General features: G+C 37.4%; 4 protein-coding genes and 1 long non-coding RNA gene across 9 annotated transcripts in view; 3 read left to right on the top strand and 2 right to left on the bottom strand.

Annotated features, from left to right (window-relative positions):
- uxs1 (UDP-glucuronate decarboxylase 1) overlaps positions 1–24,264 on the bottom strand; it is a 204,109-nt gene that overhangs the window by 43,414 nt on the left and 136,431 nt on the right. The window lies entirely within an intron of this gene.
- Positions 2,754–6,680, top strand: LOC310723142 (uncharacterized protein). Its single transcript, XM_083535890.1, has 4 exons — positions 2,754–2,996; positions 4,416–4,555; positions 4,659–5,433; positions 6,160–6,680. Exons 1-4 carry the CDS (start codon positions 2,982–2,984, stop codon positions 6,397–6,399), a joined length of 1,170 nt encoding a protein of 389 aa, XP_083392016.1. The 5' UTR covers positions 2,754–2,981; the 3' UTR covers positions 6,400–6,680.
- LOC310723158 lies at positions 7,455–8,604 on the top strand. The gene is made up of 3 exons (XR_014532597.1): positions 7,455–7,706; positions 8,051–8,198; positions 8,306–8,604. It is a non-coding gene; the product is annotated as an uncharacterized lncRNA (long non-coding RNA).
- Positions 14,248–24,259, top strand: tmtops2b (teleost multiple tissue opsin 2b). The gene is made up of 4 exons (XM_083535897.1): positions 14,248–14,663; positions 15,464–15,789; positions 16,136–16,366; positions 20,502–24,259. Exons 1-4 carry the CDS (start codon positions 14,333–14,335, stop codon positions 20,709–20,711), a joined length of 1,098 nt encoding a protein of 365 aa, XP_083392023.1. The 5' UTR covers positions 14,248–14,332; the 3' UTR covers positions 20,712–24,259.
- Positions 19,627–24,264, bottom strand: part of st6gal2a (ST6 beta-galactosamide alpha-2,6-sialyltranferase 2a) — a 37,728-nt gene continuing 33,090 nt past the window's right edge. For all 5 annotated transcript variants that reach the window (XM_083535868.1, XM_083535869.1, XM_083535870.1 and 2 more), the window contains one exon: positions 19,627–20,331. In XM_083535868.1, the coding sequence (XP_083391994.1) occupies positions 20,084–20,331 (248 nt within the window). In that variant the 3' untranslated portion in view covers positions 19,627–20,083. The remainder of the gene's footprint in view (positions 20,332–24,264) is intronic.

Raw genomic sequence — 24,264 nt, forward strand, 5'->3', positions numbered from 1 at the left:
GGGGCAACAGGTTACACCTACACACACCCATAAATGTGGGAGATGGGTATGGAAATATACCCAGGGGCCATCCACATAGTATACTGCAATTACATATAAAGAAACAGTTACATGGCCTCCCGGTGTAGCACCAGATCCAAAATGTGCAACACAAATTTGCTGTAACACAGATTCCACCTGTTTTCTGGTCAGAAACATTGGATACTCAGGTGCATCATTATCTTTACATAACATTACTGCCTGGTATAAACTTAAAAGGTATCCAGGATCGGACGTTGGTGGAATATATGAAAATGACAACCATGGTCAAGATCCTAAAAAGTGTTACTTAGAACCAGCACTTTACACATGCACACATACCATAACTCACAATGCTACACATCTAAAGTTCAATGAAGACACTGATCATGTTAATGATTTCTCAAAACAATTATCAACAATGATTTAACAAGGTAGGAAACAGATAAATATCAATATGCAAAACTTTATTTCTATAAATCTCTGCAAGTATTTACATTTTCAAATGATCACTTCTACAACATTTTCACTAGCCACTAACAATTTTGAACAAATCATCCACTACGTTACATCATGTTTGTACAGATTATCAATGTAACATTCAAAAATCAAAACCAGCTAGCTCTATTCCAGTCCTTTTCAAATAGTGGGGCACGCCCCCCTGGGTGAAGATAATGAGACAAACGTAATTCTCCTGGAAGCTAAGACGAGGAAATATGACGAAACGCATGTAGCACTTGGCTTCACTGTCACTACGGTGGAAGACGAGGAAAGACCAGTGTGTTTACTGGGTCTAAAAATGTTGGCAGCAGACAGCATGAAGCCAAATAAATTAAGGCGCCACTTAAAGACATTACACCGCCACTTAAAGACATTACAGTTTATCAAAAAAAAACAATGTTTTTCTTTGTTGTAAATTTATCTATATTTCTTTCTTTTTTTCTTTTCTTTAATGTTAATAAGGATACAATGTTATGCAGAGGTGTACTTATAACAATTTTATAGACAAATTTTACTATTTACAGTTGCGCCGGAGAGTTGGGGTGCGCAAAATGTTTACTTTATCGTAAGGGGGGCGTAACAGAGAATAATTAAGAAGCACTGCTCTAATCTAATATCATTTTCAAATTCACAACAATGCAAGTGTGACTTTAACAAGAATAGCAACAAAAAAATTTTATTAAGCTCACTGGTAAGTGAGCTATTTTTAGAAAAGGCCCATGGGCGACTTATGTGGTCCTTTTGGGCGACCTGGTGCCCGCGGGCACCACGTTGATGACCCCTGGATTATAACATGACTGAACCTTGAACAAAAATCACCATCCAATTATGGCCCCTCATGGACTGCTCTGAGTTTGCCCAAAAGGGCCAGGGGATGAACTGCGAGAATGGTGGGAACTGCCATTCAACAAAACAATAAAGATGGGCCTCACACTAGTTCTCTAAACACAGCATAGGAATGTGTGTTTAGAAAACTAGTGTGAGGTCCATTTTAACACTAACATTTAAATTGAATGTTACTTTTAAAAAATTATATAATGAGAGTTACTCAGAAAAGATGATTGTTGTTTTAAATTGCCTTTGTCTTCATGCTGAAAAACATGATGTAATCTCTGTAATTTGTAATACAAAAAAAGGCAAAAAAGACACTTCAAAGAATGTTAAACGCAAATGAATAGTTGCCAAACTGAGCTCATTTTATTTATGTATACAATTGTTACCTGAATGACAAAAAAAAAAAGTTTATAGTCTTATTATGTAAAGGAGAGTATCGTAACGAAGTACATTTACAAGTACAACTATTCGGTTATATTCCAAACTGAATACATTTTCATGAAAAGTTTTAATTTTGTTGTGGAAATTAAATAACAGTCACCACTAGGTCTATATATATTATATAACATGTATTTTAGCTTGATGCTCTTTTTACAATTGTAGCTGATGGTCATTTTATTTGTTGGCAAATTGATTTTGATCTTTGCCTCTAAAGTGGGCTAAACAATTACAGCTGTTCTGCATTAAGTGCAATAGTCTTAAGGACATTTCTCTGGGCTCTGTTTTTTGCATATTTAAGACAGTACTATATGTGATAAATTTTATATGCGAAATAAAACCTGGATTTTTTTTCCTCTTCTTTTAATTCAGATCAAGTTTTAAATGTCACTTTTCATGTTAGGTAATGACACAATCTGGCCCAGATTCTACACTGTTTTAATAAATATTTATTTATTATTGGGTTTTTTGCACAGTACTGTTATAAGACTTGTTTTTACCCTGCTGTCAAGTGTTAGGACATTGTGTAGTCTATGATTATTTCTCTACTGTTTAATACTAAATAAAATTTTAGTAATTTATTTAATTAATTTAATTATAAAAGAACTATGACATGCTCAGGAATACTGGATTAATTTTACAGTATAAGAACGTTGCAATTTAATGCTCAGGTAAATACAATGACAACATGGCTCGTTTAATGTACTCAAAATATTACAGTTTTTCTTCATAATGAAAGTGGTATGTGTGTTGGGATTTCGTTTTATTTTTTCCCAGCCTGGGTTTGTCCTTTCTTTTTTGATTTCTATTTTCGGAATATGACGAAACTGGAACTCAATACTAGCTCTGGTGAGTCTGTGGGACTTTCTCGAAACGTCATGAAACCTGTTTTGGTCACGTGACATTCGGTTTCCCTATAAGGAGAATTTCCGCCGCCTTGGCCCCGCCCCTTACGTCATACGCAACTCTGTCTATATAAGGGTGGTTGAGGGTGTAGGATAACACACAGCAGCCATGAAAAGACAAATATATGATAAGTAACCGCAGCGAGAAACTTTCACGGACCAACATACGATGGATTATTTTTTTATTATGACACCGCTTTATTCCAAACCAGCGACTGCTCTCAACGCTCTTATCAACATTTTAACTCGAAACCTTCACTGGAGCGCGCACCAGGCAACTGGCTGATGTGTTTATCAGAGGTAAGACTAACTCCGCTCCGGTGATCAGTTTCTCTTTCATTCAGATCAGTAGAAAATACATATCGGGTCAAATGAATATAAAATGGGTTAGAAAACTGTCAGTAGATAAGCGGTTGCCTAGGTTACCCTACAATGTTGACTACCACGTGAATTACGTCATAAACGTTCATGGGTTTCTTGTGGACATGTGACGGACTGTCTGTCAATTCAGAGTTTGTTGCTATCATTTTTGCTGGTATTTTATTATTTTTTTTACATTCCTATTTAATACTCGTATTTCTATTTAATGTTCGTACAGTCTATTTTTGTATTATGTACATAGTCTTGGCTAAACATAGGTGGGAAGTAATGAAGTACAAATACGTCGTTATTGTACTTAAGGAGATATTTCTGGTATCAGTACTTTACTTCACTCTATTTTTCGGACAACCTTTTACTACAACCACTGGTTTATCATGTCCTGGTTTTACACACCACAGATGTAGACTAATTTATGAAGCTAACAATGAGCAGGCAGAAGGCAATAAGAGGTTCGGGTTTAACGTGGATGAGACAGAGGGAGTCAGTGATGTAAACATGACTGAGAACATTCCTGATCACGTGATCTTTTCTTTTGCTTGTGTTCTGTATGGTGGCTGTTAAGCCTGGATACATTCATTAGGGCAGGGGTCACCAACCTTTTAGAAACTGAGAGCTACTTCTTGGGTACCGATTAATGTGAAGGGCTACCAGTTTGATACACACAGTTTTCAGTTTGATCTGAAATAACAAATTTGCTTAATTTACCTTTTATGTTATTATTAATAATTAATGATATTCATTTATGTGAAGACACTGATCATGTTAATGATTTCTCATAATAATTATCAACAATGATTTAACAAAGTGGGAAACAGTTATTTTTTAGAAAAGGCCTGCGAGGTACTCATGTGGTTCTTGCGGGCTACCTGGTGCCCGCGGGCACCATATTGGTGACCCCTGCATTAGGGTAACAAAATTTGAGATTCCTTTGTATTATTATATTATGATGTGAGGTCCAGTTACCAGTGTGACACTAAAGCAGTTGGTAGTAATGGCTACTTTTTACTTCAGTAAATGTCAGAGCCCAAACTTCTTTACTTCAACTTATGGAAAAAAATGTAGTCAGTACTTCAATTTTTACCAGAGTCTTTGAAAACACGAGTATCTGTACTTCCACTTGAGTGAAGGGTGTGTGTAATTTTGCAGTCCCCGACGCTAAATGTATAGTGTTATATTTTTACTTTTGATAGTCACCAACAGCTGGAATCAAACCTGATTCTGATCATCTGTATTATTGAGATTGTAAAATATTTTTTGCTTCCTTCAATGTTGTTGTTCTGTATTTTCTATTCCTTTACAAGGACTCTTGTAGTAATTTCACATTGTGTGTTTTCTTAGAGTAAAAAACTTGGATTGACTGCAATGGCATCCATTTTAAGAAGACTGTGTTCCCTATGTTGCTGCTTGAAGCCACAAGAGGAACCTGAAGGCATGACTAAGCGCTATAAAATCCAGTCACCCAGCAGAAAGAGTGTAAAGTATGTAAATTCTGTGTTGCAAAACATTTTCTTTTATCTGTGTAAAGTCCTTAGAAAATCATAGAGTGTAACTAAACATAAACATGTTCATTTTGTGTACCAGAAAAACATTCTGCATGTTTGGAAAGATGCGAAAGGTGACCAGCCTGCCTGAGCTTGAGGCTGCGATCAGCGAACACAAAATGGACAACGCTTTTGAGTGTCCAAAGATCCTAACAAAGGAAATGATTTATTCTGATCAGCTCGTTGTGGCAGAAATTCTGCCCTCGGACTTGCCTGAATGTCCGAGGGCGGTGGGGAGTGGTGATGGTAGTGAAACAGAATATAGTGAGAAGGAGGTCGTAGCATCTTCGGACAGTGGCTACTGTGACGATGATGTGGACGATGGGGAAGAGGAATCTGAATGGGACAAGGAAAATATTTCGTATATAGAGTTTTCAGCGATGCTCTCAGAAAACAAAGGCTTCGAGTCCTTGTACAGCAATGGTTCTGACAATCCGCACCACTTCTTCTGCTCTACTGAACCCAAAGTAATGGCTTCAGAACCTGATTACTGCATGAATGATGAGGATGAGGACGCTGTTCCTTGTCTTCAAAAGAAAGAAATAAAGGTTTCAGATGAGGATGAAGACGAATCTGAATGGAGTGAGGAAGATTCTGATTGGTCTGATGAAGGAGATGATGAAATACCTGCAGAAAGCATAAAGTTTTGGAATTCCTTTTTGAACAAAAGTGATCCCTACAATCCACTCTACATCTGCCTTACTGGAACTAAAACAAAAGCATCAGAGATCCAACAAATCGACACACCTTCAAGCCCCAGTGCCAGAGAAGATGAACACGATGCTGTACCGTGCACAGAGAAAACAGCGAGCAAGGTAGATATTTAGAGATATTACATCAATATTAAATCATGGGTTGTTTTTGTGGGAAAAGATAAGGATTTATTGACGTTCAATATTATGACTATCTTAATAAAATGTAATTTTAAATATTTGCTGCAACAAATGTTGGTTAAAGGGTAAGAAATGAAGCACCGTTTGCTGTGAATAGTGATGCAACAGTGTGCAAGTGACAAGAAAGGACATTTAACACCAACATAGCTGCTCTTGACTACACAAAAATGTCAGTTTTAGTTGTAAAAATGTTGCATTGATCTGTTACTATATTTGACTTTGTGTATAATGGACACACATGTAATTAATGTCCACTTAAAAGCATGTGCAACTGCTTTTAAATCTACAAAAACAATATATAGAAGCTTTGCGAGATGTAGGATGTATGCTCCCAAATGGTCTAACAGACCACTCAATAAAATTCTTACTCTATGGATAATTCCCAATGATCTTATAAATCATTTATAAAGAACACAAGAAAAACAGAGGAAATATTACAAATATACAGAATAACAATAAGGCAATAAATGCAAGAGAAGAGAAATATCACATGTACATTGTAAATGTGGAATGCATGCATGTATGAAGATTAAAAATTCACTTTATTGTCAACCATTTTACAACAAACTAGAAATTTCTTAATATTGTTCTGTATTCTTTTGTTACACCATGTTGACATGTTTTTCACTCTCTGATTGTTCTTTCCAGGTGCGTTTCAGTAAGGAGGTGACTGTCCATATACTCGAGGAATGGCCCCTTGAAAGTCAGGAAGCACGAGCTGGGTCTTGTTGGATGGAGATGGCAATTGATAGACAGCGTTTTAAAAGGAGAGTGGAGCTAACTGAAAAGATCATCAGCCCGTATCTCGAAACTCAGCACAGAGCCAAAGTTTTTGACCGATTATTGAACCACTCTGACTTGTCATGCTTTAACAACAACAACAATTAAGGGCAGCTGCTTTTATAATCATAATAACAAATCAGAATATATTATTAAAGTAAAAGCATTTTAATTGTGATACTTTGTATGAACCTCAAGACACTAAAGTTACTGACTGCACTGTGAAAATCACTTTTTTTTCCCCCTCTGTTATTGTGACCAATTTTGCACTGATCCACAATTTTATTTTTTATTACATGTATACAACATTCCTCAATATACATTATGTTGTGCTTTTGATATGGGGGTGGTGCTAAAAACAGTTTCCAATAAACATTACATCACTTCCATTTGCTTTACTGGCTGATTTTATCTGACACAAAATTGGGTTCTTTAAGGATCCAGCAAAGCCCCTCTGTAGTACTGGGATTTGAACAAACAACATAAAGTGGATGCAGTATATAAGTGCAGTATGACTGCAGAGTTTAGTTTTGTTCACAAGTACATGTGCCCACTACTTGGATCAGGATCAGGATTTATCTGTCTGTCCTGCTTGAAAGAAAATGCACATTTATCAGTAGAAATTCTCAAACTAGTCCTCTGGGCCTCATCCACAGTTTTGTTTAATTGCAATGTTATGTGTCCTATGGAGATTTTGCTATGCGTTTCTCATGCGCGTCCAGTAGAAAAGAAACAAATCGGTGATTGATCGTTCATATACGATTCGTATTTTCTGCTGGACGCGCATGAGCAACGCAAAATCTCCGTAGTGTGTACAGGAAACAGATTTGAGTAGTTCGTCAATCGACGAGTCGTGCGTTCTTTTATCACGTGACTGTCGTAGACGCTACACAATCCATTAGATCGTTTTTTTTCGGTCTGAATCTTGACGTATTAGAATAAAACAGAGCAGCCATTAAGAGAGAAATACGTGAAGCAGAAGCGCAGCGAGAAACTTTCACGGACCAACAAACGATGGATTGTTTTTTTTATTATGGCACCGCTTTTTTCCAAACCAGCGACTGCTCTCAACGCTCTTATCAGCATTTTAACTCGAAACCTTCACTGGAGCGCGCACCAGGCAACTGGCTGATGTGTTTATCAGAGGTAAGACTAATTCCGCTCCGGTGATCAGTTTCTCTTTTATTCAGATCAGTAGAAAATACATATCGGTTTATAATGAATATAAAATGGGTTAGAAAACTGTCAGCAGTTGAGCGGTTGCGTAGGTTACCCTACAATTTTTGACTACCACGTGACTGGCGAATGCTTCCTTTAGAATTACGTCATAGAGACCTTCGACGTCATAAGCGTTCATGGGTTTCTTGTGGTGATGTGACGGACTGTCCGTCATTTCGGAGTTTGTTTTGTTGCCGGTAAGTCGCTAAAAGATGAAGTGCTGCATTAATGCTATTATCTGTAGTATTTGTGTATAAAAACTTTTTTTTCTTTAAAGTTGTCGGTCAGTATTATATATTTATATTTTTTATAGTAACTTCTTATATTTTTCAAGTATTTAACCTATTTAAAAGCTATTAGAAAACTGTCAGTAGATGAGCGATTGTCTGGGTTCCCCTACAACTAATACCAAGTGCTGCATTAATGCTATATTATGTAGTGTCGTCGTACAAAATAATCTTTTTCTTAAATGATGTAGGTCTGTATTTTCTATTCCTGTACCAGAACTCATAGTAATTTCCCACTGTATGTTTTCTTACAGAGTAAAATATATTTAAAATGACTTCAATGGCCGACATTTTAAGAAGACTGTGTTCCTTTTTTTGCTGTTTGACGCCACCGCAAGATGAAACTGAAAGCATGTCTGAGAGACATGAAATACAGCAGTCATCAAGCAAAAGGCGTGTAAAGTATGTAATTTCTGTGTTGCAAAACTTTCTCTTTTATCCTTGTGAAGTCCTCAGAAAATCATTATACGAGTGTAACTAAACATAAACATGTTCTTCTTGTTTACCAGAGAAACAGAGAAACCCAAGACTGAAAAGGCGCGAAAGGTGTTCGTGCTTCCTGTGCACGAGGTCCTGATCAGCGAATACACACCAGACACTTTTTGGAATGCTGAATTTTACTAATAACTGTAATGATTATATTACAACGTTGTCGCTTTGTAGCACTGAACAACAAGAATAAAGTGGACGCAGTATAAAAGTGCAGGACGATTGCATAGTTTAGTATTGTTCATAAGTACGTGTCCACTACTTGAATCTTGATTTGTCAGTCCTACTGTCCTTGAAAGAATGCACATTTATCAGTAAATGTTCTCAAACTAGTCCTCTTGGCCTTAACCTCATTTTTTTCTCATTTCTATGTTGTGTGCTTAAGATGGAAATTCACATATCACAGCAGCACAGAGAGTAAAAAGTATACTATAGGCAATTTAGATTATAAATGAAAGGTAATAAGAAAATAAATATAGATATACAGTATATAAAGAAGTCCATAATTATAAAAACAATGGAACATACATGGTTTGTACAGATACAGTAAAGGTGTGATGTAGTGCAGTATCGTGTTTTGTGTACACTTTGTAAACATTGCTGATGCATCAGCAGATATGAGTTGGCACAAAAATGTAGACCCGAATATTAGGGAATTGGTCTGAAATCCTCTGATTAAAAGGACACCAAACATACATGTTGGAGCAGAAAGCTGCTAAAAAGAGTAGTAAAGGAGTGCAATTTGTGTACAGTTTATCTGCTCAGTTTATCTCACCACATGTTTACCAGATCCTGCTCCCCTACTTCTTCCTCCACCTGCTCTTCTTCTTATCTATATATATATATATATATATATATATATATATATATATATATATATATATATATATATAATTAATATTATATTATATATATTAAATAATTTTAGCAAATAGCTGCAATATAACAAAAAGTGAAAAGTTTTATAGGGTCTGAATACTTCCCATACCCACTGTATATATATATATATATATATATATATATATATATATATATATATATATATATATATATATATATATATATATATATATATATATATATATATATATATATATACATATACATACAGTGGGTATGGGAAGTATTCAGACCCTATTCAATTTTTCACTTTTTGTTATATTGCAGCTATTTGCTAAAATTATTTAAGTTCATTTCTTTTCCTCATTAATGTACACACAGCACCCCATATTGACAGAAAAACAGAATTGTTGAAATTTATTGAAAAAAAAAAATACTGAAATATCACATGGTCCTAAGTATTCAGACCCTTTGCTGTGACACTCATATATTTAACTCAGGTGCTTTCCATTTCTTCTGATCATCCTTGAGAGGGTTCTACAACTTCATTTGAGTCCAGCTGTGTTTGATTATACTGATTGGACTTGATTAGGAAAGCCACACACCTGTCTATTTAAAACCTTACAGATCACAATGCATGTCAGAGCAAATAAGAATCATGAGGTCAAAGGAACTGCCTGAAGTGCTCAGAAACAAATTTATGGTAGGTCACAAATCTGGCCAAGGTTACAAATAACAAAAAAAATTCTGCTGCACTTAAGGTTCCTAAAAGCATCGTGGCCTCCATAATCCTTAAATGGAAGATGTTTGGGACGACCAGAACCCTTCCTAGAGCTGGCTGTCCAGCCAAACTGAGCTATCGGGGAAGAAGAGCCTTGGTGAGAGAGGTAAAGAAGAGCCCAAAGATCACTGTGGCTGAGCTCCAGAGATGCAGTCGGGAGATGGAAGAAAGTTGTAGAAAGTCAACCATCAATGCAGCCTCCACCAGTCGGGGATTTATAGCAGAGTGGTCCAACGGAAGCCTCTCCTCAGTGCAAGACATATGAAAGCCCGCATGGAGTTTGCTAAAAAACACCTAAAGGACTCCAAGATGGTAAGAAATAAGATTCTCTGGTCTGATGAGACCAAGATAGAACTTTTTGGCCATAATTCTGAACGCAGTATGTGTGGAGAGAACCAGGCACTGCTCATCACCTGTCCAATACAGTCCCAAGAGTGATGGTGGTGGCAGCATCATGCTGTGGGGGTGTTTTTCAGCTGCAGGGACAGGATGACTGGTTGCAATCAAGGGAAAGATGAATGCGGCCAAGTACAGGGATATCCTGGACGAAAACCTTCTCCAGAGTGCTCTGAACAACAGACTGGGCCGAAGGTTTACCTTTCAACAAGACAATGACCCTAAGCACACAGCTAAAATAACGAAGGAGTGGCTTCACAACAACTCCGTGACTGTTCTCGAATGGCCCAGCCAGAGCCCTGACTTAAACCCAATTGAGCATCTATGGAGAGACCTAAAAATGGCTGTCCACCAACGTTTACCATCGAACCTGACAGAACTGGAGAGGATCTGAAACGATGAATGGCAGAGGATCCCCAAATCCAGGTGTGAAAAACTTGTTGCATCTTTCCCAAAAAGACTCCTGGCTGTATTAGATCAAAAGGGTGCTTCTACTAAATACTGAGCAAAGGGTCTGAATACTTAGGACTATGTGATATTTTAGTTTTTCTTTTTTAATAAATCTGCAAAAATGTCAACAATTCTGTGTTTTTCTGTCAATATGGGGTGCTATGTGTACATTCATGAGGAAGAAAAATTAACATAAATGATTTTAGCAAATGGCTGCAATATAAAAAAGAGTGAGAAATTTAAGTGGTTCTGAATACTTTCCGTACCCACTGTATGTATGTATGTATGTACAGTGAGGAAAATAAGTATTTGAACACCCTGCTATTTTGCAAGTTCTCCCACTTAGAAATCATGGAGGGGTCTGAAATTGTCATCGTAGGTGCATGTCCACTGTGAGAGACATAATCTAAAAAAAAAAAAATCCAGAAATCACAATGTATGATTTTTTAACTATTTATTTGTATGATACAGCTGCAAATAAGTATTTGAACACCTGAGAAAGTCAATGTTAATATTCGGTTCAGTAGTATTGCTTTGTTTGCAATTACAGAGGTCGTTTCCTGTAGTATTTCACCAGGTTTGCACACACTGCAGGAGGGATTTTGGCCCACTCCTCCACACAGATCTTCTCTAGATCAGTCAGGTTTCTGGCCTGTCGCTGAGAAACACAGAGTTTGAGCTCCCTCCAAAGATTCTCTATTGGGTTTAGGTCTGGAGACTGGCTAGGCCACGCCAGAACCTTGATATGCTTCTTACAGAGCCACTCCCTGGTTATCCTGGCTGTGTGTTTCGGGTCATTGTCATGTTGGAAGACCCAGCCTCGACCCATCTTCAATGCTCTAACTGGGGAAAGGAGGTTGTTCACCAAAATCTCGCAATACATGGCCCCGGTCATCCTCTCCTTAATATAGTGCAGTCGGCCTGTCCCATGTGCAGAAAAACACCCCCAAAGCATGATGCTACCAACCCCATGCTTCACAGTAGGGATGGTGTTCTTGGGATGGTACTCATCATTCTTCTACCTCCAAACACGTTTAGTGGAATTATGACCCCAAAGTTCTATTTTGGTCTCATCTGACCACATGACTTTCTCCCATGACTCCTCTGGATCATCCAAATGGTCATTGGCAAACTTAAGACGTGCCTGGACATGTGCTGGTTTAAGCAGGGGAACCTTCCGTGCCATGCATGATTTCAAACCATGACGTCTTAGTGTATTACCAACAGTAACCTTGGAAACGGTGGTCCCAGCTCTTTTCAGGTCATTGACCAGCTCCTCCCGTGCAGTTCTGGGCTGATTTCTCACCTTCCTTTGGATCATTGAGACCCCACGAGGTGAGATCTTGCATGAAACCCAGTCCAAGGGAGATTGACAGTCATGTTAGCTTCTTCCATTTTCTTATGATTGCTCCAACAGTGGACCTTTTTTCACCAAGCTGCTTGGCAATTTTCCCGTAGCCCTTTCCAGCCTTGTGGAGGTGTACAATTTTGTCTCTAGTGTCTTTGGACAGCTCTTTGGTCTTGGCCATGTTAGTAGTTAGATTCTTACTGATTGTATGGAGTGGACAGGTGTCTTTATGCAGCTAACAACCTCAAACAGGTGCATCTAATTTAGGATAATAAATGTAGTGGAGGTGGACATTTTAAGGCAGACTAATAGGTCTTTGAGGGTCAGAATTCTAGCTGATAGACAGGTGTTCAAATACTTATTTGCAGCTGTATCATACAAATAAATAGTTTCAAAATCATATATTGTGATTTCTGGATTTTTTCAGAAATCACAATAACTCTCACAGTGGACATGCACCTACGATGACAATTTCAGACCCCTCCATGATTTCTATGTGGGAGAACTTGCAAAATAGCAGGGTGTTCAAATACTTATTTTCCTTACTGTATATATATATATATATATATATATATATATATATATATATATATATATATATATATATATATATATATATATATATAAAACATTAGAGATTTGGCCTGTAACATGTAGCAAAGCATGAATATGCACGGCTCATTGTACAAATTGTTTTTCAAATGCATTAATTAAATTAATAATGAATTTATTAAATTTCAGTTGAATAAACACAGCAGAAAAACTCAAGTTCAGTTTCAGTAGGAACAGTGTTGTTGATCTCCTTATTTTGCCAGTTTATCAAAGTCTGGAGTAAGTTTTGTTGTGGCAATTTTCAGAATAGATCCGAGGTGTTGGTCAGTTAACCTGAATCTGTGAGGGGCTTTGTTGATTATCATGACGCTGAATGTCTGATTACATAACGTGGGTCAAACCAAACAAAGTCAGCATCTTCTGTGCCGTCTTTCGGAGGGTTGGAAACATGGTTTCGTTAAGTGAAGCATAAAAGTCATTCAGTTTAAGAGAGCTGAACTTTTTCTTTAAGATGCAGTCAGACTGATGATCGATCAGTTCCAGTTGCACTTCTGGTGCGGTTTCAGGGTCTTTCACGGGTTCAAGTGCAAAGTGACGGCTGATATTGTACTCTGAAAACCGCGACAGTTTCTTTGCATATTAGGCATACAGCCTTTGATCGGACTTCAGTAAAAGAAATTTGTTGTCCACTCCGTATTAAACATTCGGCGCTCACTATCCACTTTTCTTTTCTTTGATAAGCTCATTTTTGCAGAAGGGCTCATAAGTAAAGAACAGAGTAATACACGCGAACAAGGTCAATGTAGCTGAAGTGCGACATCTTTTGAGGAAACGTGGGCATTACAGGAGAAAGGTAAATTGAACAAGGTTAACCTGTACCTATTTTAATAGAATTTGGTCACGTTCGGCGGGCCGGATTAATAAACCCACCGGGCTGTGTGTGGCCCGCGGGCTGTAGTTTGCCCATGTCTGCTTTAGAGAATCAAACAAAAAAGATCACTGCTGTGTGGGTCATGTTATTTCATTGTGTGTGTGTGTGTGTGTGTGTGTGTGTGTGTGTGTGTGTGTGTGTGTGTGTGTGTGTGTGTGTGTGTGTGTGTGTGTGTGTGTTTATTGGATTTCTTGTTTTCCTCTAAATTTCTCTATACATTTAATTTAAGAATAAGAATCTGTGAATTTAGGGTGAATGTTTTCTTTCGATGGATGTAAAAGAATAGTAATGATAACCAGGATATCACCTGCATGTATGTTATTCATTAGACAATGTAAAAGCGTTACATTAAAAGTCTCTCTCTCTCTCTCTCTCTCTCTCTCTCTCTCTCTCTCACTCTCTCTCACTCTCTCTACCCCCCCCCCCCACCCCCACCCGTGCGTGCGTGGGTGAGATACTCCGCTGTGTTGTGTTGCATACGGGAGGCAATCAGTCCAACAGAAGGATAAATCCTATTAACAGAAACAGCAGGTCGCAACGGTGCTGACTATATTAAATTTGTTATGCACATTTTAATGCCTTATTCATTTGTTTTACAATATAAAATCAAGATGTTATAAAGCAAAATCATCTTATAGGCGAAAAGGAGGATTTACTGGTGAAATTATGGAAACTCTCCTGTTTAAGTTCGTATCTGCAGTGTGATTTAGGAAAGCCGTTCTCTCGAATGGACTGAGTTGAGCTTCAGGATGAGCGATAAGGACCTGCTCGGTGTTCTGGATGGCGGCTCGAGCGACTCTCCTCTGCAGAAGCTCTCCCCGGCAGGTTTCGTTGCGCTCGCCGTCTTCTTGGGCTTTATTATGACTTTTGGCTTTTTGAACAACTTCCTCGTCTTGCTGCTTTTCTGTAAGTTTAAGAAGCTCAGGACGCCGGTGAACATGCTCCTGTTGAACATTAGTGTAAGTGATATGCTGGTGTGCGTGTGTGGTACGACCCTGAGCTTCGCCTCCAGTGTGCGCGGGCGCTGGCTGCTGGGGAGAAGCGGCTGCATGTGGTACGGCTTCATCAACTCCTGCTTCGGTGAGGGACTTCCACATCCATCCATCCTTTTATATAAATGTTTTCTGTTGGGGCAACTTTCCTCAAATCTGTTCAGGTTTGCTCACTGATAAAAAAAAACTAAACAAAAAACAAACAAACAAGGTGGTGGGATCGCAATCTTATTACGTTTAGACGGTATGGAAACCAATTATTACTTCTACCATAGTAGTCATTTATTTGTGTTTTTATTTGTTTATATTGATTTTTTGTTTTATCCATCTATGCAAGTGGTTATGCATAATGGATGAATTAAAACTATGCCACATTAGTACAACTGAAAATATGATAGAAATCATGGGACAGCCTGCTGAAGAAGAAGACCACCTGTTGCACGTTCAATGCGCGAGACAAGTGTAAAATGCGTACATGTTGCCATCACTCGCGCGCGCGACCCAGGACCGACCTTGTTGAGTTGAAAGTCAAATATATATATATATAAATAAATATATATAAATAAATATATATAAATAAATATATATAAATAAATATATATAAATAAATATATATAAATAAATATATATAAATAAATATATATAAATAAATATATATAAATAAATATATATAAATAAATATATATATATATATATATATATATATATATATATATATATATATTACATATACACATATATATACACACACACACACACACACACACACACACACACACACACACACACTATATATATATATTTTGGTATATCGTTTGCCAAGTGTCAATTGTGTCTTTGTCTGGGTGATCTTACCTTATTTACTCTTGTTTCCCTTTTTGATCTTAGGTATCGTCTCGCTAATAACGTTGGTGATTTTATCTTATGAGCGATACAGCACAATGACCGTGCATAACAACCGAAGACAAAGCTACCTCAAACACTTACTGGCAGTCGGTTGCTCATGGCTGTACTCTTTGATTTGGACCGTACCACCGTTGTTGGGCTGGAGTAGTTACGGCTTAGAGGGAGCTGGCACTAGCTGTTCCGTTTCATGGACCGATCATTCTCCCAAATCTCATTCCTACATCATCTGCCTGTTCGTCTTCTGCTTGGGTCTGCCAGTGCTGGTGATGGTGTACAGCTATGGCAGGCTGCTATACGCAGTCAAAAAGGTGAGCTCTGGACTCTACTCATTAGTGAGAGACTGTCTGTAGAAGGCAGAGTCTGATAGAATGTTTAACAAAGGGCTTCCGCCTCAGTTAATCTTAGTGCTGTGAAATTCAGTGGCATTTAAACCACTGTGAGTGATTCACACATTTTTATCATGAAGGTCAAACGACAAAATCTGGTACTGTGACGTGATGGGATCCTGAAAAAGGCAACTACTGCTAGACATACAAGTAAAGAGTGTAAAAAATACATTTAAGCTTTAGGACAAAGACTAGCATATCTGCATATTTTCTTATTCCACTGTATGTTATGCACAAATGTTGACTCTTCTTTCTTTTTTATGTTCAGTTAGGGAAGATTCATAAGACAGCTCGAAGGAGAGATTACCACCTGTTGATTGTGATCATCACCACTGTGGTGTGTTATCTGCTGTGCTGGACACCATACAGTGTGGTGGCCATAATGGCTACGTTTGGCCGACCGGGAATCATTACACCAGTAGCAAGCATAGTCCCCTCTCTACTTGCAAAGAGCAGCACAGTCATCAACCCAATTATATACATCTTCATGAACAAACAGGTAAGAAATCGTAATCATTAGTAACACACTAAATCCACATACTGCCTACAGCGTAAATTCAATAGATTATTAGCTACATCATTTAAGAAAATTTATAAATATAAAGCTACAAGAAGAAGAGGTTATTCACAAGTGAACAGAAGGCTTTATTGAAGATTTAAACTTGGTAAGACAAAAATGAGACCCGAAAGTTTTAGTTACTATGTTATTTTCAAGGTATGGACTGGCTTACTGAAATAACATTTCCGGAAGGTTTTGTGCACAATTTCCATGCACCGAAAAACAGTAGTGTAAAGTGTCATAACAATGAGACACCACACTGTTTTTAAATGCGGTTTCCTAATAAAAAAAATTAAACAAAAAGCAAGTAGACCTAGAGCTAATATCAGTTTCAGGTACTAGTAAAATACACATTACATAAGGCCTTTATGTAATACATTTTTTAAAATATGATTTTTGTCACAAACTCCACTGGCCCAAGTAAAATACTTTTCTTGTTTGACAACATATTAGTAATATAAAATACACCCATTGCTTATGCATGTTTATTTCAATGTTAGAAAATGCAAAACATGAACACAAATTTAATCAATTAATCAAATTTGCATTAAACGAACAAAGACACGGCATCAAAAGCATTCAATGGCTTTTGAAGGCTAACTGGCTTAACTATGTACACTCTTTACATCAGGCTTCAAATGTACAGTATCATAATTGTATCAGGTCATATTTTTAAAGGCTGTGTGGTGGAGAGGGAGAGAGAGCGAGCGAGAGTCCATAAATAGCTCAACAGTGATTATCTGTCTTGTATTGGCAAGAATAGCTATCACATTGAATTTGAAGTAGAAACAGCAAGCGAGTCAACTTTATTTTAAGGATATTGCATCCAACAGACAGCTGTTGAATTAATACAGTGCTCTCACCCAGAGCTGTTGTCAAAAATCAACCCCAGCTATACACCACTGAGCATTTTAATGCCACTTTCTGAAAACAGAACAACAAAACACAAAATGGAAGTGACTGCATTCAGATCGTAGCATATATTTAGGACTTTTAACCAGTCATTATTCATTTTTAACCATTTACAATTTAACCTTGTAATTTTGTAGATTCACGTTTTATGCCCTGAAATTAGGGATTTGTATTTAAAAAAAAAAAAAAAAAAAATTCACCCAGTATTCAACTGAAGCTGGAACTGTGAATGTTTTCACTGCAAATTCAGTGTTCTGGCCAACAAGACAAGCAGAAAATTGTTGCTGTCAAATAAATTATGGAAAAGACTGACCAGCAGATCAGTATTGAGCCATCAAGAAAGAAATCTAGCACAGGTTCACAGCACCACAGTTCCAGTCCATAGTACAGAATCACAGCACCGACAATTACAGCCTCAAAACACACAGAGGCCCTTTACCACCTGATAAAAAAACAAAACAACAACACTTATTTGGCAATTATTGCCAATACTCAAAACAGTGCATTGATCTCACCAAACTGCCCAATATGACTTACTCTATTCCTGTTACCTAAACCACTTCAATAAATTTCAAGTAAGTTCGCTTTAACCTTGCTTCTTTACATCTTAATTATAGTTACACTGTCAAATAAATATATTTACCAACATTCACCTTACAAGCCCTGCTACTCAACATGCAGTGTCCACTTTGCAGTGTAAAATAAATCAAAAAGAGTTTCCACAAAAGATTAATGTAAACTGACCTGTTTCTGTATTTTAAACAGATTTCTGTGTAACGAAATCACAATTCTTTCGGGAAGCACAGATTAAAGTGGCAACAAAAAAGTGAACTCAATGTGTTGCTCTGAATGCACATAATACAGGGAGTAGTTTATAACTAATTCGTCTGTTTTGGCAAATAATGCTCTTGCCTAATTAAAACCATGTGTGTGTGTATATATATATATATATATATATATATATATATATATATATATATATATATATATATATATTTTAGATAGATAGATAGATAGATAGATAGATAGATAGATAGATAGATAGATAGATAGATAGATAGATAGATAGATAGATAGATAGATAGATAGATAGATAGAGACAATTATATACACATGCACACAGGATTTGTCTTTAGAGCAAGAGTAAGGAAAGAGCAGAAAGTGGTTTTTTTTTTTTTCTTCTTCTTTTTTTTTTTTTTTAAACTAAGATTAACTTAATAAATTACAAAAAAAACCCTCACACATTGACAGGATGACCCTAACTGCAGAGCTAAAGGTTTTGTTGCAGTATCACAGAATAAATCATTCTGGTATGAAGCAAACTCCCCCCCAACATTCAATATCGCTTTACAATACCCCAACATGGGGTGGGTTGGTAGTTATCACAATTAAATACTACACTACCAAATAAGGTTTCCAAATGAAATATTTAACTAACAGATGAATAGAGAGGGCACCATAGACCTGAGAGCAAACAGCAGTTCCCAGTTTTGCCATCACAATTTACAGATATACAGAACGTCTGTTCTTCCTTTAGTTCATACAAATTGTAGCTCGTCATTTCCATTTCTGATTAATGGCACGTAAGGAAAACAAATGTGTACATGGGAGAACATTTTCTCTCTATCGGTATAAAAAAAAAAGAAAAGCTCTTTACAGATTTAAACACAACATGAAGGTAAAAATCCGTTCAAAGAAAAATGTTTCAAAGAACAGAAAATTTGTTTTCATTCGCTTTTGACTACTCCATCAGGAGTGTATGAAGACCTGTTACCTCCTGAACAAGATTTAGAAAGCAGCACCGAGTCTGGTTGCTTTCTGTAGAACACAATTAACAAAATCACTGCTCATTGGGTGTATTGCTAAAGGGGCTTGGGAAATAATAATCAATAAATAAAAAAGTCCGATGAGCATGGTTTTTGTTAGAGTAGGAAATTATTTGTCAACCCCTCATTGACACACTAACAGCTTTAGATGATGTTGAACCAAGGCAATTTCCACTTAGCACAGAACATTTTGTTTGGAAGTTTAGTTTTCTCAGCTGTATGATGTGTAATATAGAATGTCATTCGGTGCTCCCGCCTGTTTTTTTTTGCTCATTTGACAATCATTTGATGGCAAATGAACGTTCAGGAGAGAAAAGCTATGTTATTTACAATGTAGACAATATATGGCACAGACCAGGCAGTACTCTCAGACATGCACCACTTTTTTCTTGTGTACAGCTGAGAAAACTGTAATACAACAGAAAACAATATACAATCTGAATTCTACTTAAAGTCAGTCAATCACTGGTAAAACAGTGTTAATCATCAGGTCAATGATTCCTTTTTTAATAAGGGCATAAATTAAGATTTTACGTGTGCGCACACGTGCGTGCGTACGTGTGTGTGTGTGTGTGTGTATGTATAATGGAAACAATAACTGCTAATGACTATTCATCACTGTTCCATCACAGGCACACAAACACCATCACATGATGTCACATGATGGCTAGCTACAGCAAAAAATTTGATTAAAATAAAAAAAAAAAAAATGTAAATATAATTAAAAATCACCAGTTACCTAATAACAGCTTTTCTATGACGAACCTATTGCTACCCGATGACCTCTATATCACACAAGGCTCAGAGAACGCAACTTAAAAACTGCCCAAAGAGCAGAGTCTATCTCTGTGGACTGCCTGCAGGTGAACCTCAAACCTGCATTAAAATTATTGCAACCTTTTTCTCCAGGGATCAGAGTTCAAGGGTCACAGCGCATGGTCCTAAAGCCAGGGAGGGTAACCTTGCCTTTCGTCCGAAGATCGCTCTCAGATCCGTGTTTGATGCGCTGAATAAGAATCTTCTCGTACAGCAGAGGGTGGTAGGCTCCCAGCGTACATGCAGCGTCGTAGTAGCGTTCATGGTAATGGCACAAGTCAGTCTGTCTTAGAGAGGGAATGTACTCGTAGACGTCAACCTCATCACATAACCACATCATCAGCAAGATACCTGTAATGCACAGCAGAGGAAATATATAATGAAGCCAAAAGGGAAAACCAGGAAATGCCCTTTATTACTTTTTACTCATCACTAATAAGTTGTTTCCTTCTTTTCTTCTCCACGTGCTTCCTGTTCTTATTTATGCTTTCATCCTTTTCCTCTCTCTCCCTCGCTTTTAGTTCTACAGATGTTTCCTGATGCTGTTAGGCTATAAGGAAAGGTCAGCACTGACAGAAGGCCACTCTTTAATGGCCACCAACGAAACTAGGATCCAGCTCAAAAGCATCATGCTTACCAACCCAGCGTCCTGTAGAGCACGCGCATCCCCCCTCCTGCAGGAGGAATGCCGGTGTAGCGAGGTCGCATTGGAACAAAGCGGCACAACCTAACACTTAGCACTAGCATTTCACATCACACTCTCTGTATTCAATATGTGCTTGTTCTGTGTCTGTGCCTCTGTCAAATTATCTGGTGTCTGTTTTTTTTGTTTTATGTGGTGTTCCTGACACTACTTTACTAGACATGGCCTTGTTTGAGATTGTCTGTTGCCTAGTGACACACACACACACACACACACACACACACACACACACACACACACACACACCTCAATAAATTAGAATGTCGAGGAAAAGTTTATTTATTTTAGTAATTCAACTCAAATTGTGAAACTCATGTATTAAATAAACTCAATGCACACAGACTGAAGTAGTTCAAGTCTTTGGTTATTTAAACTAATGATTTTGGCTCACATTTATCAAAAACCCACCAATTCTCAAGCTATATAAACAATTCGAATACTTCATAACACCAATCAAAAAACATTTTTAGGGCATTGTTGGCCTTCTGGAAAGTATGTTTATTTACTGTATATGAACTTAATACTTGATGGGGGCTCCTTTTGCCTTAATTACTGCCTCAATGCGGCGAGGCATGGAGGTGATCAGTCTGTGGCAATCTTGAGGTGGTATGGAAGCCCAGGTTTATTTGACAGTGGCCTTCAGCTCATCTGCATTTTTTGGTCTCTTGTTTCTTATTTTCCTCTTGACAATACCACAGCTTCTCTATGGGGTTTCAGGTCTGGTAAGATTGCTGTCCAGTAAAGCACACCAACACCATTATCTTTTATTAGCTTTTGGCAGTGTGGGCAGGTGCCAAATCCTGCTGGGAATTTAAATTAGCATTTTTAAAAAGCTAGTCAGCAGAAGGAAGCATAAAGTGTTCTAAAATGGCCTGGTAAATGGGTGCAGTGACTGGTTTTCAAAAAACACAGTGGACCAACACAAGCAGATGACCTTGCACCCTGTGGAATCTTAACACTGGACTTCAAGCAATTTGAGCTATAAGAAGCTTCATCCTTCCTCCAGACTCTAGGACCTTGGTATCCAAATGAAATACAAAACTTGCTCCCACCTAAAAAGGGGACTTTGGACCACTGAGCAACAGTCCAGTTCTTCTTCTCTTTAGCCAAGGTAAGATGACTGACATTGTCTGTGGATCAGGCGTGGCTTAACAAGAGGAATACGACAACCATAGCCAGATTCCTTTACACGTCTGTGTGGTGGCTTTTGAGTCCGTGACCCCAGCCTCAGTCTATTCCTTGTAAAGTTCACCCAAGTTCTTCAATCGATTTTTCTTGACAAGGTTCTAAAGGCTGCGGTTCTCCCGGTTGGTTGTGCATCTTTTTCTTCCGCACTTTTTAATTTCACTTAACTTTCTGTTAGCAAGCTTGGATACAGAACTCTGAACAGCCAGCTCCTTCGGCAATGAATGTTTGTGGCTTACTCTCCTTATGAAGGGTGTCAATGAGTGTCTTTTGGACAACTGTCAGTTCAGCAGTGTAGATGTACCCATGATTGTGTAGCCCAGTGAGCCAAACTAAGATACCATTTTAAAGCCTCAGGAAACCTTTGCTGGTGTTTTGAGTTGATTAGCTTAATGGCATGTCACCATATAAAAAAAAATAGAGAGCACAATTAAAAGAAACAAAGACTTAAACTACTTCATTCTGTGTGGATTGAATTTATTTAATACACAAGTTTCACAATTTGAGGTGAATTACTAAAATAAATAAACTTTTTCTTCTACATTCGAAATTATTGAGATGCACCTGTATATATAAACACTATAGGGCTCAATACGAGTATTGCAGTGGCACAGGTGGACTGATGTATCCAAGTTGCCCCAACGTTTGAAAATAGGTAATGTGTTCTGTCCTACAATGGAGGACAAAGTTTATTTACCACACCCAGTATTCCTGGTATAGAATCAGGATCCTCCGAGAGCCGATCAGGATAAAGTCTTAATTGATAAAGAATAAATAAGTAATGTGTTTGTCAAGTGTTCTATTACTGTTTGGATGTCAAGATCAAGAGAAATTTTGGTTTAGAATAAACTGATGTAAGTGTGAATTCAAAATATTCAGTGACAAATATTCTCTGTAAATAAAATTGCCTTTAAACTGCTTATAATTGTCCTTGTTTATCTTGGGTTGCATGAGTGTGAGACAGATCCTCCGTTAAATGTTACCATGAAAAAAAAAAAAAAAATTATATTGTCCAATTTCCTGGAGGTGATTAACCATGACCTCATGGCTCTTGACAGGCACAAGTCTAGAAACTACATCTGCATTAAACCACGTTCCTGTCATGCTATAGTTTAGTTATATAAGGGATTTTCACCAAGTCAAATGTATAACTTTAAGACTATTAAAAATGAAACACACACAAATAATCCAAGTATTACTAAACTTGCACTTCGCCATAGCTGAAAAATAAAACTCGTTTTACGTCTGTGGTACAATCCAAGAGGGAATTGCAGCAATAACTGAGCGCTAATTTGGTGTTGCACATGGTTTTGTTTGTAGTCATAAGACAGGAAATTGTATTTGGACCACCAAAAGAAAGAACTACAACACCATGAAAACAAACAAAAAAAACCCCAAAACATTCTAAAGCACTAAAAGGGGGGATTTCATTGAACAACAGAGGTAGTGTTACAGTATAATAAGATCAGTTTAATTTATTTAACACCTAGAATACTGAATTTAAAACATAAAATTCCAGGTTCCCTGCAGAAACCCTGTCTATAATCTCTTTACACTAGTAAATGAAGCCACATACAGCAGAATGTCATATACAAACTACCACGGCAACAAGTTCAATATAAATAGCACATCTGTATGAATAAAAATTTTTATACATTAAGTCTAATATTGGTGAGCCTGTGCCTACTATAGATATAAGTGGAACCCAATGAGGTCTTCTGCTGTTGTATCCCATCTGTTTCAATGTTCAATGTGTTTTTCGAAAACCTCAAACCAGTCCACCTGGCACAAACATCCCTGAACTGTCATAACTACTAAGATCACTTAGATCACCGAGATGTTAATCTGAAATCACCTGAAGCAGTTGGCCCATATCTGCCTGAATTAATTTACTCACTGCTGCCACATGATTGGCTAGTTAGACAGCTGCATTAATAAATGGATGTACAGTTGTTCCTAATAAAGTGCCAATTGTACCACACTGTTGTGCTCAGAAATCCCTTAAGGCCTGGAGAACACTCGAAAACAAAATGCGATAGACAGAAAAACTGACTAAACAGCCAAAGTGAAAACAGCTGTGTCTCCTGCTTTGGCTTGAATGAAAGCCTGAAGCCAAATTAACATTTGTGGAATGATCAACAGCTTATGCTTTAGCATACGCTCAGCTGAATTACATAGTGGTTTACAAATTAAAAATAAAAAGCTACCTCTTCACCAAGCACTTGAGCACCAAAGTCTCTTGATCGGTTTGATTTCTTGCTTTTCTGACCTTTCTCTAAGAGTTTTATCTTAATAATATTCTTCCATAAATATGGTGCACAGACTATAGAACTATTCTGTAGGTCACCACGGTTACAGTCTTTTGCTAAAGGCTATAAATCAAAATGTAAATGTCT

This window comes from Silurus aristotelis, assembly GCF_946808225.1.
Source record: "Silurus aristotelis genome assembly, chromosome: 3".
Lineage (NCBI taxonomy): Eukaryota > Metazoa > Chordata > Actinopteri > Siluriformes > Siluridae > Silurus > Silurus aristotelis.